The sequence below is a fragment of the Microcaecilia unicolor genome, chromosome 3, assembly GCF_901765095.1.
Source record: "Microcaecilia unicolor chromosome 3, aMicUni1.1, whole genome shotgun sequence".
Lineage (NCBI taxonomy): Eukaryota > Metazoa > Chordata > Amphibia > Gymnophiona > Siphonopidae > Microcaecilia > Microcaecilia unicolor.
In genome coordinates, this window is record NC_044033.1 from 238280217 (window position 1) to 238300764 (window position 20548).

Genomic DNA, 20548 nt, shown 5'->3' on the forward strand with positions numbered 1-20548 from the left:
ACCTGGAAACAGTGGCTACATTCAATCCCGCCACTCTTTTGCCAGCATCTGAGGGCCCACCGGATCATGACTGTATCCAAACCATGGATGAAGTGTACTCCAGCCGACCAGATCTTAAAGATGTTCCTTGGAGGGACCCAGATGTAATTTATTTCACAGATGGAAGCAGTTACGTGGAGAACTCCAAGCGATTGGCAGGCTATGCTGTGGTGACAGAGGACAAGGTGATAGAAGCAAGGGCCCTGCCCCAAGGAACTTCAGCCCAGAAAGCAGAACTTGTGGCCCTCATACGAGCTCTGGAGCTAGCAGCAGGTACTGTGACCCCCCTGTTCCAAATTCGACTGCAAGAATGGACGCCTATGTACACCCAAACGGAAAAGAAATGGGCTCAAGAAGAAGGGGCAGTAAGGAGACCTGATGGCTGGTTACATCTCCCTGATACCAGAGTTCTGGTGCCACGCCACCTAGCTTGGCCTGTAGTGTCTCAAGCTCATGACCTGTCACACTTAGGGAAAACAGCACTAGCCCGCCTACTCAGTCGAGTAGTGGTGCTGGAAGGATTGGATAGTCTGGTTGCCACTGCCTCTGTCCGATGTACTCTCTGTGCCCGGAATAATGCTCGTCAGGGACCCCGTATTCTACCAGGAGTTCAGTCCAGAGGACTAACACCCTTTGAGTCCCTAGTCATAGACTTCACAGAAATGCCCAGGAGCGTTAGGCTCCGATACCTCTTGGTCATGGTCTGCACTTTCTCTGGGTGGGTGGAAGCATACCCTACAGTCACTGAGAAAGCCACAGAAGTAGCTCGAGCCCTCCTTAGGGATGTCATCCCCAGGTATGGACTGCCCCTTGCCATAGGCTCAGATAATGGTCCCGCCTTTGTTGAAGCCACATTTCAGGCCCTGTCCCGCGCATTGCGCATTACCTGGAAATTGCATTGTGCCTACCGTCCCCAGAGTTCAGGGCAGGTTGAGCGGGCAAACAGAACCTTGAAAAATAGCCTAGCAAAGATTTGTCAGGAAACCCAACTGAAATGGCCACAGGCATTGCCACTAGCCCTCTTCCGCCTCCGATGCACCCCAACTAAAGGAACGGCCCTCTCTCCCTTTGAAATTGTGTATGGGAAGCCCCCAGCCATTTTTCAGGGAATTAAAGGAGACATAGGGACTTTAGGGTCTGCCCAGGTGCAGGAGCAGGTAGCCCTCTTGGGCAGGATAATTTCTGAGCTTCAGTCTTATGTGAGAGAAATAAACCCTGTCCCCTTCCAGGCTCAGGTACATTCCTTCCTGCCAGGGGAGAGTTTGGGTGAAAGACTGGAGGCTCCAGCCCTTGGGGCCCCGGTGGAAAGGACCTTTTACTGTTTTGCTTTCTACCACTACAGCTGTGAAGGTCGCAGGGATAACTCCATGGGTCCATTGGTCTCGAATCAAGTCTGCTGACCAGACTGAGCCCAGCACGGATCAGACGGAGCCTAAACAGTGTAGAGCAGAAAGTGATCCAGCGGAGCCATTGAAGTTGCGCTTGACCCGAAACAAAGAATCTACTAGCTGAAAAGAAGGGTCAACTGCATACCGCAGGAGCTGCTGGAATTCGGCTTCATACTGAGACTCTTTCTTCTTGATTCTGGCTTTCCTGGAATTTGAGAGCTTGATCCTTGTCAGTTGAGGTTCTATCCCAACTGGTATAGAACTCAAAGACTGAGAACATTATATTAGAGTAATCTGTGACTAGCACAGACTGTTGGAATATTATTGCTTGATTAGTTTGCTGTATTTGTTTTAGATTAGGAAGAAAGAAAATGTTAGTAGTTTGGGTGCTTTTGTTATTTTCTACTCCTTGCCTCCTTGTTCCTAATACCCTAACTCGCTCCAACCTTTGGCTACACTCTGTCCAGGAACTAATTAGCCAGGCAAAGATTACTTCCCCTTGTATTGTGTGTTCCCGATTTTCTCCTTATACCACAGATGTCCCAGCTGTTCCTGTCCCTGTGCCGCTTACAGCTCTTATACCTCCCTACTTTTCGAGTTCAGGCCCTTGGAGCCAGGATTATACTTGGTGGTCCTTTTGTAATGCTACTTCCCCCTCTGAATCTTCTCTACGGCCAGTCTTTACGTCTCCCTATCCAGCTTCTGGAGTGTTTTGTTTAACAAGAACATCTCAACTGTTCTTCCTATTTCCTGTAACTATACCAATGTTCTCCCAGAGAAGGGGGAATCTGTGTGGGTAGTCTCTCCAGGTACTCCTATGTGCCCTATTACCGTACCTGCAGATTATGACCCAAGTGATTATCTGGCTCCTAAGTACCACTGAGAGGACTATAGTGTCCCGGCCTATTTCTACTTCCATAAGTCCCCGGGGTATGAAGAGTTTGTAACAAGTGAGCAGCCTGTCACAATTGGGGATTGGCACCTATGGTGTGCAAAGTCTCCATATCGTCTTCGTTCCCCCTGGGATAGGGGCTCGCATTATGGGCATCCTAAGTACCTTGTCCAGCCTGAGCCAACATTTATTGGGAACTTCCCTCACCCTCTCCTTGGCCATTACTGGCTCTGTGATAATGTCCTCCACATGATTCTTCCCCCACGTATGATTTTGTGTATTGGTAACCTTGAATTATTTTCCTAAAGTTATTCCTCTTCTCAGGTCACCATCCCCGCACCGCTCTAAGCGAGAGGCCTTGTCCTTACCCTCCTCCGTTGCCACAGAGGATGAGGCGATTGAATTAGCCCTCCAGTACATCAACTCTACTTATCCTCTGACTAAAAAGAGACTTGTGGCCCTTTCTGCCACGGCTTGGATTCCAATTGGGGGCCCGGTAGCAGGTATCACTGAACTAGGCATGGCTACCCGGCGACTTCAGGTCCCTACTCCATGTTTTAGTCCATGAGCTGAACGTCGTAGTCATGCATTGCAGGATCAAATTAATGAATTAAGTGTAGTTTCTCGGTATAACCGTATTGGGCCTTGACTACCTCTTTGCAGCCCAGGATGGCCTCTGCACAGTGCTCAATTCTTCAGAGTGCTGTACCATTGTCATAAATAGGACGCATGTAGTTAGGCTGCCATGGATAAAGTCCTACAGTTGGCCAGTCTTATATGTGGAGGATTACCGAGGAGGATTAGACCTTACCTCCTGGTGGTGTCATTGACCTCATGGATACGTCCCTTGTTCATTTCCCTAATAGTCTTAGTTTTAGCAGGATTGTTGTTTTGGTTTCTTGGCCTCATGTGCTTCGGCAGTATGCCGTCGGACCTGAACGAGTAATGGTAATGGTGATTCACAAGCCTATTCCTAGAAGTTATGCCCCAGGAGGAGGTATGGAGTTGAGATCACTATAATCCCCAGAGTTTGAGTTGTGAGACTTATCTCCGATAAGCTGATTTTAGTCTCAAAGGGGGGGAATGAGGCAGCTTGGGCAGAGAAAATCATATTAATTTTTAACTTTGTTCAGTCCTGTAAAGTGGTGGAATGCATCTGGGTTTAATTTAGTCAAATGTCTAGCTTTTGCCTAGACTAGAGGTTAGAAAGGGTCAGTGAGAAATAAACTTTCTTTGTCCCTTTTTGAGTGATGGATTGTTAAGGCTAGTTCATATTTAGCCACATCTGGATGCCATTATGAGCAAGGCATACTGGACAGTTTTCGCAGGCAGTTTAACGCTGTTTAGAAGGAGATAGTGTAGGTTTAAATAATCTTGATAATTTAGATTTTGTCTTATAGGAATTCTGATTTCCTGCTTATTTTAAAATATGTTTTATTCTGTTTATTAATAAGTTCTATTTCTAGTAGAATATCTTTTAATCCAGTGTCTGATTTTCAAGTGAGCTTTGTCTGCAGTTTAAGAGGTCATCATCTGTTTGAATTATCCACAGTCCCTAGCGAGTTCTGTGTATGAAGCTAGGTGAAAGAGGTCAGGACAAGTCAAACTCTCTTCTCCTTGATGAATAGCTAAATGTAGGACTGGCCTCCTGAAAGTAATAACAGACCCATGTCTGTGTGCCATTAAGCAAGACATGGTCCCATTAGCCCCTCAATGAACCCATATGACCGGAATCTGATTATGAGAAATAATAATAAAATGCAGGAGATAGGTGCCACATTGTCTAGTTTGAGAGGCCCCAGGTCATAGGTCAGTTTAGGAAATATCTCAAACCTATGTAACTGATATTTTAAGTAATGTGTAAAGTAATAATTAGTTCAAGACAGTGTAATCAATCTATTCTTTACCATCTGGTGAGAAAGGGGGGCTAGAAGGGTGTAGGACTCTATATAAAGGAGAGCAGAAGCAGCTTACGTTAGAGGACAGACAGGAGACGCAGGATCCAGAGAGCTCAGAAGAAGAGAAGGAGCTGAGACGAGAGGAGCTCAGAAGAAGAGACACAGAAGGACAGGACACAGAGAAAGCTAGAGCTGATGTCCTACTTTGTTTGCTGGCAAATAAAGAAGATTTCTCTCTCATTTTGGTGTGTGGTGTTTGACTCCTGAAGTACCACAGATTCTGCTAACAATAGTGGTAATTCCGCAACATTTGAAGGCAATGCTAAACTAAACGTGTTTGAAAGCAGTGCTAAACTGAATTGATGAGGAAAACATTGCTAACTGAACTGAATTGTGAGCAAGTGCTCATTAGCTGTGTGAAAGAGCAGTACTACTAAGTACTGGATTAGAAGCAGTGCTGGAGGAAACCATATTGAAAGTAGGGCCAAAGTGAACTGTGTGGAAAGCAGGCCCAAGCTGAACTGTATTGCAAGCAGGGCTCCAATGAACTGTGTTTAAAAGTGGAGCTACACTGAGGAGAGGGGAAGGCCTGTGAAGCCTTAAAGCAGATGAAATGTACTCAGGAGATAATAAAGCACTCTGGTGATTTGCCTGTTGTCCGGAGACCCTGATTGCAGACTGTCGACTCGGGGAGTGAGAGGCGTGCTTGGTGAAGAAAGGAAGAGACTGAGAAAGAGTGGGGCAGATCGGCGACTGAGCCTGACAAAACGCTATTCTATAAATGCCACTCAGAGTTGGGCGCAATTTACAGAATACCGTTTGCACCAGGATCTGCACCCAATTTTGAGTGTGAGGATTTACAGCAACTGAAACCTGGTCTAAATTCTTACGCCTAAATTAGGCGTGGATCTCCGTTACTCTGTAACACTGCGTGCAAATTCCAGGATTGGCCATGTCCACACCCCTTCTAGATCCACGAGTAGTTTAAATTAATGCATCTGTGCTAATTGTCTCATTATGCAATTATATTGCACACACCCTAATCTGGCCGCCAGATATAGTCTTAGGGTGACACTGTTCATCTTGGGCTATTTGTATTGTCCTGAGAAGGTTTGGAGAGAGGCGGGAGCTTTAGTTTGCTGCCTGATTTATATGAAATGTTGGAGGTTTTCTGGTGCCTCATTTCTATTCGTAAACCTCTAAGCTGAAGTCACTGCAGGTGTCAAATTTCTCTGTGATATCTGGCTACCATCTGAAGGGGTTACACACTGTGTGGGTTAATTGACCAGTGAGCAGCTGACAGTCAGGCCCTGTATACAGAAGTTGTAGTTCTCAGCTAGAAGGGTCAAATGTTTGTTGTACAGAAAAGGGAGACAGACTGCAGCTGGTCGTCTATGAAGCCTCCAGTTTAAGGTAAACATTTTTCTTACAGCACAGAGCAGCATCTTCTTTTGCATCAGAATTTCAGGTGTCCCTGGGATCCGAGACCCGGGATTTTTCCAGCTCTGATAAAATAACAGCACCCATCCATAATGTGCCTATGTGGTAGATGATAAAGAAGACACATTTACCTTGTGATGTGAGGATGTCATGAATCTCCTCAACAACCTTCTTGTACAGCTCCTTCTGCCATTCTCCCAGACTGTACCATTCTATTTCCAAGAAATAAGCAGAAACATCCTTGAATGTGACCAATGCCTGGAACAGAAGACAGGACACCATCAGTCACAGTTTCATTATCATGGTTGTGTAACAGGCTGTTATATTTATTGGGATTTATTAACTGCCTTCATGAAGAGATTCACCTAAGGTGGTGTACAGCAGGTACAGATTAACATAAAGCTTACAATTTTGTTAACAGCATAACAATTTTATTTTAGTTACATTTGTACCCTGCGCTTTCCCACTCATGGCAGGCTCAATGCGGCTTACATGGGGCAATGGAGGGTTAAGTGACTTGCCCAGAGTCACAAGGAGCTGCCTGTGCCTGAAGTGGGAATCGAACTCAGTAGAGCGAAATGTCAAGTTGGGGCAGTCTAGAATTCCTGAATAGAGGTAAATGGTTATGTGCCGAAGGCGACATTGAAGAGGTGGGCTTTGAGTAAGGATTTGAAAATGGGCAAGGAGGGGGCTTGGCGTATGGGCTCAGGGAGTTTATTCCAAGCATAGGGTGAGGTGAGGCAGAAAGCGCGGAGCCTGGAGTTGGCGGTGGTGAAGAAGGGTCCTGAAAGGAGGGATTTGACCTGTGAGCGGAGGTTACAGGTAGGAACGTAGGGGGAGATGAGAGTAGAGAGGTAGTGAGGGGCTGCAGATCGAGTGCATTTGTAGGTAAGTAGTAGAAGCTTGAATTGTATGCAGTACCTGATCGGAAGCCAGTGAAGTGACTTGAGGAGAGGGGGTTATATGGGCAAATCGGTCCAGACGGAAGATAAGACGTGCAGCAGAGTTCTGAATGGATTAAAAGGGGGACAGATGGCTAAGTGGGAGGCCAGTGAGGAGTAGGCTGCAGTAGTCAAGGCGAGAGGTAATGAGAGAGTGGATGATAGTTCGGGTGGTGTGTTCAGAGAGGAAAGGGCGAATTTTGCTGATGTATAGAGAAAGAAGCGACAGGTCTTGGCTATCTGCTGGATATGCGCAGAGAAGGAGAGGGAGGAGTCGAAGATGACTCCGAGGTTGCGGGTAGATGAGACGGGGAGGATGAGGGTGTTATCAACTGAGATAGAGAGTGGAGGGAGAGGAGAAGTGGGTTTGGGTGGAAAAACAATAAGCTTGGTCTTGGCCATGTTTAGTTTCAGGTGGCGGTTGGACATCCAGGTAGCAATGTCAGATAAGCAGGCCGAAACTTTGGCCTGGGTTTCCGCAGTGATGTCTGGTGTAGAGAGATAGAGCTGGGTGTTGTCAGCATAAAAGTATACAGTGGCCAAAAGAAGGTGTAAATAACTGTGTAATATAACTGAAGGCAAAAACATTTTGAAATACCACCCCATAATATAAACGGAAACCTCTAAAGTGCAGCACAGAGAAAGCCCTTTTAAAGAGGGTTGAATAAAGGAAATGTAAAACTGCTGAGTTCATGACCCTTCATCAAAATGAGCACAGCCAAAACACAGTGCAGGTGAAAGCACCCGTACTTCCCTACCGATAATCAAAATTACGGCGGCCATTTGGTTTGCCAATTATCAAAAATAGGCCGGCCACCTAGGAAATCAGCTGCAGCCGGTTAGGGCTTTTGACGATAATCGAAATTACGCCAGCTATGTGAGACCTGCCCATATAATTCTCCTATGGTCGGCCATATGAGCGTACTTAAGCAGTGTTCTCGGTATTTTCGATTCTTTTGCATTGCAGTGGTACAATGGGACCCAAGCTACCACCAACTTGCAAGGGTAATTTTAGTGATGTGGAGGTTCAACTGCTGGTGGAAGAAATTGACAGGAGGCACATGCATCTCTTTGCTCCCACCGGCCAGAGGCTAGCTGCAACCAACAAGCAACGGGAATGGGAAGCAGTCAGAGACAGGCTGAATGCGGTCTTCCACTGTGGCCAGGATGTGGCAGACTGCAAACGGAAGTGGCGCTGGCTGAGGCAAGATGTGAGGAGGAAGGCTGGTGCCAACCCCCCCAGCAGATGACACCGTAACCTCACCCCCATTGAGCGCATCATCCATGGGCTTTTGACCCAGGAGGGGATCCATGGCATTGGGTCCCTGGACACATCAGCACAGGCTGAGGGCCTCAGGTAGGTTCACCCCTGCCGCGACCCTCTCTGGACACCCCCTTCCCGCTGCAAACCCTTCCCTGCTGCCGTCGCGTACCTGTGCTGGCAGGAGACCCCAACCCCTGCCAGCCAAAGTCCAACTGTTGCTCGCTGAATGATCTGACCAAGTTTCTGTGCGTGCGTCTGATGTCGTGCAGGATGTCAGACGCAAGTACAGAAACTTGGTCAGATCATTCAAGGAACGCTGGACCGGCTGACGGGGGTTGGGGTCCCCCGCCAGCACAGGTACGCGACAGCGGCAGGGAAGGGTTGGCAGCAGGAAGGGGGGGTCCAGAGAAGGTCGCGGCAGGGGGTCCAGGGGTCAGGGAACTCGGAGGTGGGGGGTCTTGTAATCGGAGGGAGGCAGGGTCTGGAACTCAGAGGGAGGCAGGGAGGTAGGGACAGAAGGAGACAGCGAGGGAGGGTGTTGTTATTTTTTCTCCAGGTTTCGCCTTTTCATTTTTTTTGGCTATGTAAGCCTTTATAGGATGAATAACTCTTCTGGCAAGCTACCCAATGAGTAATTCCCAGGTTCCGTTTACAGGAGTCTGGCTAAACCAACTTCCTAGCTCTGTCCAGGGGTTATATATTATAAAGGAACCTGGCTGTTCTGGGCCTACACCAGAACTTTTCTTCTGTTAGAGAGAACTGGAATAAAAGTAAGTCACTGCTGTGAAATATATTAATTTATTATATAGGTAAGAAAATAGAATAATACACCTACACTACAGCTCAGCTGTACAATTGTAGCTCCCTTATGCTGATAAGCAACTGTAGAATGTATTGTCTAACTAAAACACTGATTTCACTGGTTACTAGATTATTACACAATCCCGATTAGTAATACTGACTAGGTCATGAAGTAATACAGTTAGCAGCACATCTTCCTGATCACAAAGTTCTGACTAAACCCGCCTTTGCTTAGGTAAGAACCCACTAGCTAATCCCCGACTATAGGAAATAAATCTCTGCAATCCTCACCGAGCCGACTCTAGGTGGTCTCTCAGATGAAGTGGACACAGGTTTTCCCCTTTAGACTCCAGCTGTTTTCCACAGCGAGTCCCCGTCTCAGGAAACAACACAGGTTCTGCAGCATGCAGGATTACAGTCTCTCTGGCCGGTAGAGCTGAACCAACAGGTACTTTCTTCAGATGGTCAGTTCACAAGGTTGTGGACCACTTCAGGTCTCGCTGGTCTTCTTTTCAGCTACCTTTCTTCCAGTAGAACCAGACAAATTCTCCCTTTCTTCTTTTCTTTCTTCTTCTGTCTGTCTCTCTGCCCTTCTCTCTCTTTCTGGTCTCCCGCTCTCTGGCCCCTGATTCCCAGGTGACCGGACAGCAACCAATCCGGATCTTGTCCAGCTCCTTCCCTGAGCAAGAAAACCTTTTTTTTTTTTTGATCTTCCAGTTGTTACATTGTGGTATGCATTCCTGTCTCTCATCAGACTCGCTGGCACCATGGCCTTACCCCCTGTAGCTCATCAGGGAGGTGCAAGGGTCAGGTAGCCCACTGCATATCCTTGAGGTTTTTTTTTTTCCAGACCTGCCAGTATTTACCACAAGCAGAGCTCTGGTACAAACAGAAAGTTGAATCTGCTTGGTCACTGAAGTTCACAGACTCCATCTTGACATAGGTTGTATACACAGGCAGAGATCAGCAGAGTGAGGCTCACAAGGAAATAGCCCTACAGCTATCACATATGCACGTGCCAGTTGGAGTGGTTGGATCAGCTGTGAGGTGTTTTTTTTCACCCCCCCCCCCGTGATCTCGTCATAATGGGCCAGTGACGTGAGCCTGATCTATGGAGCCTAGCAGACCAACTCCAAAGGAGCCACGGTCAGAGGTAGCAAGAATAGAACGTTGGAGGTGAGAATTATTATATAGGATGTTAGCATAATACTAATGATACACCTAATAAGCATTCAAACATTCAATGATTTTTCTATGAGATAGTTGTGTTAGCCATTTGAGCTTTTCTTTGAATTGGCAGGTACCTCCTTATCTTTTTTGGCAGTTCCACATGTGCCAAATAGGTCATTTAGATCAAAGAATGATAATAGGATGTTTATACCTCATGCATCGAGACATCTCAAGCACATTTAGCAACAACTAAGAATAGTGCATTTTGTTGGCTGGCTCCAGTTCTTTGGAATAGACTACGGATAGCTCTACGGAAGAGGAATCTTCGAAGAATTTTGAGAGCCAAATTAAAATGTACTTTTTTAACTTAGCATTTGATCTAATAGATTAACGAGAGCAGATCTTTGCTGGGTACATCCGTCAAGAGCCATGATTTTCAACCTTTTTCATTTTGCGGCAAACTGGAATCAAACCCATACCTGCCCGTCCCTGTTAAGATCCATTCCATCCCCACCCACACCTGTAACCTTCAGTTATTTCATTTAATTATGCTACTTTAGATTGTAAACTTCTTTGAGCAGGGACTGTCCTTCTTTGTTAAACTGTACAGCGCTGCGTAACCCTAGTAGCGCTCTAGAAATGTCAAGTAGTAGTAGTAGTACTGAAACACACTAGAGTACCAATATACAGTGTAGGAATCTGTAACAGAAACCACATGCCAACATGTTTAGATTTGGATGGTGTAATGGGGGGGGGGGGGGGGGGGGGACACCTAGGACGCATGTGGATTTTCTTGTTTTTTCCTGATAAAAGGGACAGTAAAACAGACAAAAAATCCACATGCTACCTAGGTGTCCCCCCCCTATTAAACCAGCTAAATCATCATAGACGGACGGACATAAATTGGCACAGCACGAGGCACTACTAGTGCTGCGTGCTGTGCAAATTTATGTGCCTCCGTGCATGATGATTTGGCTGGTTTAATAGGGGGGGGGGGGGGGGACGACACCTAGGTAGCATGTGGATTTTCTTGTTTTCTCCTAATAAAAGGGCCAGTAAAACAGACAAGAAAATTCACATGCTGCCTAGGTGCCCTCCCCCCCATTAAACCAGCCAAATCATCATGGATGGCCGTACATAAATTGGCACAGCACGCGGGCCGCGGCACTTCTTGAGAATGTTGTGGATTGCTATTTGCAGTGCTGCTGCTATATTGTAAAAACACACTTCCCTTTTTTAATTTTATAGCGCTACAAGGCATACGCAGCGCTATAGACCATAGACAAAAAGACAGTCCCTGCTGATAGTTTTTCTACTTCCCGACCGTTCATATTCATATCATAATGGGAAAGTAGGCATCGTATACCAAGAAATACTGCAAGAGCTGGGAGAAAGAGGCTCTCTTAAAAGACTGGATAAGGAGTGTGCCAGGAGATGACAACAAAGCATATTGTCGTTTTTGCAAAGCTGAGATACGTGCACATCATCATGATTTAGTTAACCATGCCAATACAGCCAAACATAAGAGGAATGCAGCGCCATTTTTCAAGTGCTAGGTCATTATTTGATATGGGCTGCCAGTCTACCACTATCAACAAATCGACCAAGACAGCAGGGCTGAAGTTGGCGGCACACGTTGCGTGCCATTCCAGTATTGCAACGATCAATCACCTAGGCGAGGTTATCAAGAACATTTCGGGCAAAGACATAGCTATACACCGCACGAAATGTTCTGCACTGATCAAGAATGTCCTTGGCCCTGCAGTCCATCAAGAATTAATTCGGACCTGTGCACAAATGACACGTCTTATCCTTGATCATCGATGAAACCACAGATATCGGCCTAGAGAAGCAGCTGTGTGTGATGGTGCGCTACTACGGCAGTTCCTTGAAGTGTATTACCACTGCATTTCTAGGAATATTAGCCCTTGAGACTGGTACTGCAGAAGGAATATTCAATGCCATAACCAATTTTCTTCAATAAAATCATCTTCAAATAGGCAAATGCATTGGCTTACCAACTGATGGCTGTAGTACCATGTGTGGAAGAAATAATTCAGTAATAACAAGGTTCCATGAAGTGTGCCCCAACATTGTACACATAAAGTGTATTTGCCATTCAATTCAGCTAGTTCTTCACATGCGCTGATGGTGCTGCCAAGGAACATTGAATTCATGGTTGCTGAGACCTATAACTGGTTCTGCCATAGTACTGTTCGCCAGCAGAAATACAAACAGATATATCAGTGCATTAATGTTGGTGAAAAACCACTAAAGATTCTGAAGTTGTCAGACACTCGCTGGCTGTCCTTAGCTGCTTGTGTTCAGCGTGTGCTTGATCAATTTGATGAACTGAAGCTTCACTTCCAGATAGCGAAGGATGAGGCACGCTGCTACACCGCCGACCAGCTCTACCAGATGTACAACACACCACAAAACAAACTGTACTTGATATTTTTGAGGCCCATACTGCAGGAAGTCAACCGAGTGAACAAGCTGTTTCAGTCTGATAAAGCGAGCCCTGTCCGTTGTGCTCGATGAGCTGATGACATTGTATCGCACCATGCTGCTGCGACTTGTGAGACCGACCACATTCACATCGTGGGGCGCAACTCTCATGTATGATTTGGAAGACAGGTCTAAGCATCTACCGCTGGCAGCGATGAACTTTGGTATCGAATTCCAGTTGGCGCTGCATGACTCTGGAATCGAACCCGCATCTGCAGAACACATTAAAGAACGCTGTAGAAATTACCTATTTGAACTTCTGAGGGAAATGCGTCAGAGGCTACCGTCGAACGTCCACCTGCTAGAGTCTCTGTCAGATATTTCTCCATCTGTTGTCCTTGGAGCCCTGAAACCACAGCTGTCGAAGTTGTCATTTCTACCTCTGTATAACGGTCGTATTAGAGATCTGGAGCAACAGTGCCTGCGGATCGCAGTGTGTTATGGCCAATCTACAGTGACAATGAGATCGAGCAGTTTTGGGTGACTGTAGCAAATCACACAGATGCTACAGGAGATCATGACTTCCTCCTGCTGGGGAATTTTGCCCTATGTATGTTGGCTTTGCCTTTCAGCAATGCAGCTGTGGAAAGAACCTTTTCTCAGATGAATCTTATCAAGACCAAACAAAGAAACAGGATGCGACAAGGCACTCTGGAAGCCTTGTTGCGTATTCGTAGCTACATGGGGCGCAAAGGCATATGCTGCAATGAGTTTGTTCCTACAGATCGGATGCTGAGTTTATTCACATCTGATATGTATGCGACTACAAGCCAGGCCCAGGAGGAGGAGGAGGATGATGCGATACCCGACGATGACGATTGTGCACCTTCCTGCAGCGGAATTTCCAGGCCGTAAGAGCTCGGTGAGTACTGTGCTTGGAGGGGGTGGGTGTGGGTAGCCTGACTGACCATTGGGTGAGACAGTTCCATTTTCATCTGTTTCAGTGTAGTTATAACTGTTCCATCCTAATCTGTTTCTTTTTCTCTTTCTGTTTCAGTGTTCCTGTGCCTGTTCCTGCCTTGGTGATGGACGGTGATGATCCTGTTCCTGGACCTCTGGGCCTGCCTTGGTGTTCCTGCTACTGTTTCTGTTTCCTATTCCTGGCCATCAGCAGGAACACCAGGGCAGTTCCAGGAACAGTAAGATTGTGGCAGGCCTCAGTGTGTACCCTGTTCCTGGGCTTGCCTCAGTGTTCTGTTCCTGGCCTGGGCCTACCTCAGTCAGCATTGCGGCTTGTGTTTCCAGGTGCTCTGCTTCTATTTTTTTTTTCAGGTGCTCTGTTCCTGCCTCAGTCGGTATCCTGTTCCTCTTGCCTCAGCATTTCCTGTCAGGATCTTCTTGATACTTAAGCTAAGTTCTTGCTTAAATTAATCTACTAAAAAATGTAATTTGAAAAGCATATACATATATTCTCGAATTCCTCATGAATATTCACAATTTTTCGTGATTATTCACGATTCCTCATGAATATTAACTTTGGGCTCCTTTTGGGCTTCTTATGGCCACAGATTGGGCTGGAAAGTTTTTTGCAACCTGGCAACCCGGAATGGCAAGGCATTTTCTTGGGGTGGCACTTGCCATCCTGTAGTGATGCCTCTGCCCGCAGGATCCCCACGGAAAAACGCTGGCTTAGAGCGATATGTTGTGATGTCTTGTTCTTAGTTCAGTCTTCTGATATACTTTACTATCTTATATTGGACTTCTTTTCTAATTTTCTGTATGTTTTAAGTTTACTGTAAACAACTTTGATCTTTTGTTAGCTAAACTGTATATTAAATGTTTGTAATCTAGACCTACTGCTTCACTCCAACACAGACAAATAAGGAGACAGAAGAGAAAGCTGGAAAAGCTGTAGACAGAAATGTTTTCCTTTTAGTGCTGGAAACCACCCTGTGTACAAGAGGAGAGAGAATAATTTCTTACCCGGATCAGAAACCAGGGCAGACATTTCCCTGCTGTTTTCCCTCTGAAGTCTGCTGCTGCTGGATGGATTCAGGCTGGAGATTTCCCTTTCCAGGAAAGATAAATAAAACAGAAGGTTGAACTTATTCCAGGTGTCTGATAAATTCCCTCCTTTCCCCCTCTGCAGACCTGGGACTGAGTCTTGCAGGGATTTCAGGACCCCAAGAGAGAAAGTTTCTGCTTTTCTTGTGAATCTTTTCTTTGCAGCTGTGCAGAAACCACACAAAGAAATAACAAAGAAAGAGCATGCGTGCTCTGAGAGCTCCAGCTCTTCCCCTCCCCCTCCTTTAAACTCCTCCCCTCCCCTCTGCTGAGGTCATTCTGGGATTTCCCACCTACTTAAGGTGGATCTGTGTAGAAAGCAGATAACAGAACAGGGAAATATTTAGTCCTCTAGCATCTACCTCCTTGCGGTTCTTGAGACCTGAATATATCTGAAAATTCTGGCTCACTACTTAACATTACATTTATATCTTGTTTTTACAGGGGCGTAGTCAGACTTCGGCGGGAGAGGGGTCCAGAGCCGAGATGAAGGGGCACATTTTAGCTTCCCTCCGGCGCCCCCGACCCCCCCCCCCCCCCCGCCATTGCCGACCTATTTACCTATTTACCTATTTGAAGATGATTTTATTGAAGAAATTGGTTATGGCATTGAATATTCCTTCTGCAGTACCAGTCTCAAGGGCTAATATTCCTAGAAATGCAGTGGTAATACACTTCAAGGAACTGCTGTAGTAGCGCACCATCACACACAGCTGCTTCTCTAGGCCGATATCTGTGGTTTCATCGATGATCAAGGAATAAGACGTGTCATTTGTGCACAGGTCCGAAATTAATTCTTGATGGACTGCAGGGCCAAGGACATTGATGGAAAAAGGGGTGTAGCCAGACAAGGGGCGTAGCCAGACATCGGCGGGAAGGGGGGCCAGAACCCGAGGTGAGGGGGCATATTTTAGTCCGCCGCAGATCCCCCCGCCACCTTTACCCCCCCCCCCCGGCGCCCCTCCCCATTTGATTCCCCCCTTCCCGCCACCGCCAACCCTCCCCCGAGTCCCCTGCCGCCAGGTACCTCTGCTGGCGGGGATCCCCAACCCCCGCCAGCCAAAGTCCTCCTCAGCCGGTCTCCGGGCCGGCGCGTTGCTGCAGCTGATGTGGAAGCCTAGTATTCAGTTTCTTCTGTGTGAGTCGTCCTGATGTCCTGCAGACAACAAATTTAGAAACAGTTTTATTTTGATTTATTACATGGAATATGTTAACTTTTCAGATACGAGTGAAAAAAGAGGAGGGAAAAGACCCTCAGGCAACTTGAACATCAAACAAAAAGTCAGGTGGACTCAAGGAGGATGTCAAAAAGTCTTTAATTCTAAGAAACATAAAAACGACCCGACACAGACGTTATTTGCTTCACTGTGCATTTTTCTTACCGGAGATTAAACAGAGAATCGACAGCCAGGATTTTGACAGTTAAGTTTTGTCGTCATAACATATGTCACATTCGTGAGTTCTTGTGCCAGACAGGAGCACAGAGGTGAAGACTCAAACCTGAGCTCTGTTGGGCAGCCAAGCAACCCCGCGGTTTCACCTGTGGGGACCGCTGTTCCCCGAGGGTTGAGCCCCCAGGTGCCAGCAGCCGACAGGACTTCCGGATACAGGCAAGGGGTCAGACGGCCGCAGGCAACAGGCAGAGAGCAGCTAGGTGCAGGCAGTAGTAGGTCAGGCACCAGGCAGAGAGTAGTCAGGAATCTAGCAGGAACCAGGTCAGGCAGCGAGCAGAGCGCAAACAGGATTCAAGCAGGTATCAGGTCAGGCGGCAAACAAAGTTGTCAGGACTCAGGCAGGTGTCAGGTTAGGCAGCAGGCAGAGCGTAATCTGGTGTTCAGGCAAAGATCAGGTCAGGCAGCAGGCAGAGCGTAATCCAGTGTTCAGGCAAAGGTCAGGTCAGGCAGCAGACAGGGCGTAGTCAGGATTGCAGCAGAGGTCAGATCAGGTCAGGCAGCAAGCAGTAGTAGACTGCCCAGAGGCATATTTTCAAAGCACTTTGGGAGGCTAAGTCCATAGGTTTTCTATGGAACTTTGGGAGGCTAAGTGCTTTGAAAATGAGCCCCAATGATTTTAAAGTCACACAGGAGCACAATCAAATCTACCAAAGTAGAAGCCGAAGCAAAGAAGTGGAATGAAGTTGCTCTTTAAATAGGTCTCACCATCAGGGGAAGCCAAATCAGCTGGCCTGAAGAACCCATAGCCCCCACCCTCAGGGAAAATTGAATCAGCTGGCAGAAAGGGCCTCCCATTGGCTACCAGCTGATGGAGAAGGAGAGGCCGGACCAATCCTGAAGAGCAGGAGGCAGGGCATCCCCAAAGGGCCGGAGGTGGGACGAAGAAACTCGGCGCTCTGCGTGGGACCGGCAGAGGAATTCCCGGAGCGCCGGACAAGCCAAGATGGCCGGCGCTCCGCACCGCCAAAGCCCCGGAGCATCGAGAGTAGGCACAGGACAGAGAAGCAAGAGCCCCGGTCTCGCAGCAAGCATCGCAGGGATGGAGGAGCATTGCAGCAGGCAGGGGAGTCCCCGGAACGCTGGACGAGCCAAGATGGCCGGCGCTCCATGTCGGAGGAGCCTCACCGGAAGACCCCCCCCTCCATCCCGGTCCAGGTTTAGAGGGATAACAAGTGTGGAATTCTTGGACTAATTCTGGGGCACGGACATTATTGACTGGTTCCCAAGAATTGTCTTCTGGCCCATAGTGTTTCCATGAAATTAAATAAGAGTCACCCCCTCTGATGCTTCGAGTCCAAAATCTCCTCCACTTCAAATTCAGGGTCGGGTTCAGAGTCGGGAGTGATGTATTTCTTTGACTCAGAATGCCACTTAGAAGTCAAAAATGGTTTCAACAATGACACATGGAAGGCATTATAGATCCGGTGGTTACCAGGTAGTTGCAGGCGATAGGTAACTGCGCCCACTTGGGACTGAACAGGAAAGGGCCCAATGAAATGAGGGGTAAACTTAAAAGAGGGTAGACCAGTGGCGTTCCTAGCCTGGATGGCACCCGGGGCGGATCGCCGATGCGCCCCCCCCCTCAGGGTGCAGCGCGCCCCCTCCGACAAAATGACCCCCACCCCCGGGTGCACGCCGCTGGGGGGGGTGCCACGGCATGCGCCTGTCGGCTCCGAGTTCGCTAGCTTCGCTTGTTCGCTGCAGCTCCCTCTGCCCTGGAACAGGAAGTAACCTGTTCCGGGGCAGAGGGAGCTGCAGCGAACGAGCGAAGTTAGCGAACTCGGAGCAGGCGCGCGCCGCGGCCAGCACCCCCCAGCGGCGTGCACCCGAGGCGGGACCGCTCCTGCCCCCCCCCCCCCTTGGTACGCCACTGGGGTAGATGGAGTCTTATATACCTGGTGCTGAGCCAGACCTTCTGTCCTGGTTGAAAAATAGGGGCAGTCCGTCTCTTAAGGTCGGCAAAATGCTTGCATTTTGCTGCCAAGCGCTGTAGATGGTGTTGGACCTCATTCCAGGTCTCCCGAATGTCTGCAAGGGTGTGTTGGAGCTGTGGGACGGAATGATCCGTCGGGATAGGAAGAGGTGTTCGAGGATGCCTTCCAAAAACAGTGACAAGTGGAGATGTCCTGGAGGCGGAGTGGAGACTGTTATTGTAGGTGAACTCAAGGGGGCAGTGATGACCAGTTGTCCTGACGGGTGTTAGTGAAAACTCATAGGAAGGTCTTGAGGGTTTGGTTAATTCTTTCTACCATCCCGTTGGTTTGGGGGTGGTAGGCTGAGGAGAAGTGAGTAGTGATCCCAAATGCAGAGCACAGAGCTTTCCAAAATTTGGAAGTAAATTGTGGCCCTCGGTCACTGATGATTCGGAGAGGCAGGCCATGGAGACGAAAGATATGTTGAATGAAATTGGAGGCCAGCGTAGCAGCAAATGGCAAAGTTTTAAGGGGAACAAAGTGAACCATACGTGAAAAGCGGTCTACAACAACCCAGATAATGGTGTGACCTTGAGAGTGAGGGAGGTCATTAATAAAGTCCATAGAGAGCTCTTGCCAAGGATGTGCAGGGACAGGTAGGGACTGAAGAGCTCCCCAAGGTTTGCCAGCAGCGGACTTATTCCGGGCGCAGGTCGGATAGGAGGAAACGAAGTGCAGAATATCCTGGGCCATGCGTGGCCACTGATAATACCGGGAAATAAGGTGGAGGGTCTTCCGGAATCTGAAATGCCCTGCTAAAGTAGAGGAATGGCCCCACTAGAGCACCTTTTTCCTGGACTGAGGGGGCACGGAGACCTTCAAGGAGGTCGAGGCTGAGACAATACGCGGGATACAGGCGGGGTTCAGCATCGGGTAAGGTTCCTCAAAATCTTCAGATGACTCAAAGGCCCAGGATAGGGCATCAGCTTGCACATTCTTTTCTGCTGGGCGGAAAACCAGTCAAAAATCAAACCTGGCAAAGAAGAGGGACCAGCGCGCCTGTCGTGGGTTTGGTCTTTTGGCTTCCTGCAAATAAAGGATATTCTTATGATCCGTAATTACAGTGATCGGGTGCACGGCACCCTCCAGCAAATACCACCACTCCTGGAAGGCAAGTTTCAAAGCCAACAGTTCCCGATCCCCGATGGTATAATTTCATTCCGCGGGGGAGAACTTTCGGGAGAAAAAAAAACATGGGTGCCACTTGCCGGAAAGTAGAGTTTGAGACAACACTGCCCCGGCTCCCACTGAAGAAGCATCGACCTCCACAGTAAAGGGTTTCGTAATGTCTGGACTGCGGAGCACCGGGGCGCTCACGAAGGCTTCCTTTAGTGTGGTGAAGGCCTCCAGGGCTTCTGAAGACCAATTCTTGACATCCGCCCCCGTCCTGGTAGGGGCGGTCAGTGGAGCGGTGATCAAGGAATACTGCTGAATGAATTGCCGGTAATAACTGGCGAATCCCAGGAAGCAGGGCCCTGAGTCCCTGGGGCACAGGCCAATCCCGAATTGCCTTAAGTTTGTCTGGGTCCATCTGGAGTCCCTCCGGAGAGATAATATACCCCAGGAAGGGAATGACTCGCTGGTGAAAGGCACATTTCTCTAGCTTACCAAAAAGGTGATGTTCTCGCAGTCGTTGAAGGATGGTGCAGACATGGGAAACATGATCTTGCACGGAGAACGAAAAGACCAGAATGTCGTCGAGGTAGACAATTACAGATGAGTACAGGAGATCCTGAAAGATGGAGTTAATAAAGTCTTGGAAGACCACTGGGGCACTGCAAAAGCCAAAAGGCATTACCAGATACTCAAAATGGCCCTCATGGGTGTTGAACGCGGTCTTCCATTAGTCTCCCTGGCATATACGGACCAGATTGTAAGCTCCCCTAAGGCCCAACTTTGTAAAAATTACCGCCCCTTGCAGGTGGTCAAAAAGTTCAGGTATAAGGGGCAACGGGTACCGATTCTTGATAGTGACATCATTCAGACCCCTATAATCAATGCAAGGCTGCAGAGAACCGTCCTTCTTTGACACAAAGACAAAGAGCTGACTTTAACAAAATGGGAGAATACCTGAGGAAGGAGCTGATGGGCTGGGAGGACATACGAGAAGTGGAAGGACAGTGGTCCAGGCTAAAAGAAGTAATAAACAGGGCCACAGACCTTTATGTAAGGAGAGTAAATAAAAGCAAGAGAAAAAGGAAACCGATATGGTTCTCAAAGCAAGTGGCTGAGAAAATAAAGATTAAAGAGTTAGCGTTCCAGAAATATAGAAAATCTCAAGAGGAGGAACACGGGGAGGAATACCGGATGAAACTGAAAGAAGCCAAGAGAGAGGTACGTCTGGCGAAGGCGCAAGCGGAAGAACAAATGGCTAGAAATGTAAGGAGGGGAGACAAAAACTTCTTCAGGTATATTACTGAAAGGAGAAAAACTATAAAGGGAATTGTGAGACTAAAAGATACAACAAAACGCTATGTAGAAAATGATGAAGAAAAAGCCAATTTGCTAAATAGATACTTTTGTTCTGTTTTCACTGAAGAAAACCCTGGGGAAGGACCGAGAGGGACTGGCAAAAGTACACCTGAGAATGAGGTGGATAGAGCGCCGTTCACAGAACAGAGTGTGTATCAACAACTTGGAAAGCTAAAGGTGGACAAAGCCATGGGGCCGGACGGGATCCACCCCAGAATACTGAGGGAGCTCAGAGAGGTTCTGGCGGGTCCTCTTAAAGACTTGTTTAATAAATCCTTGGAGACGGGAGAGGTTCCGAGGGATT

At 47.8% G+C, this 20548-nt stretch overlaps 1 protein-coding gene across 1 annotated transcript in view; it reads right to left on the bottom strand.

Annotated features, from left to right (window-relative positions):
* Positions 1-20548, bottom strand: part of LOC115464471 — a 337991-nt gene that overhangs the window by 144098 nt on the left and 173345 nt on the right. The window contains exons 11-14 of the mRNA XM_030194848.1: positions 19381-19547; positions 14977-15150; positions 14265-14510; positions 12282-12553 (exon numbers count right to left, since the gene is read on the bottom strand). Coding sequence (XP_030050708.1) covers positions 12282-12553; positions 14265-14510; positions 14977-15150; positions 19381-19547 — 859 coding nt within the window. The remainder of the gene's footprint in view (positions 1-12281; positions 12554-14264; positions 14511-14976; positions 15151-19380; positions 19548-20548) is intronic.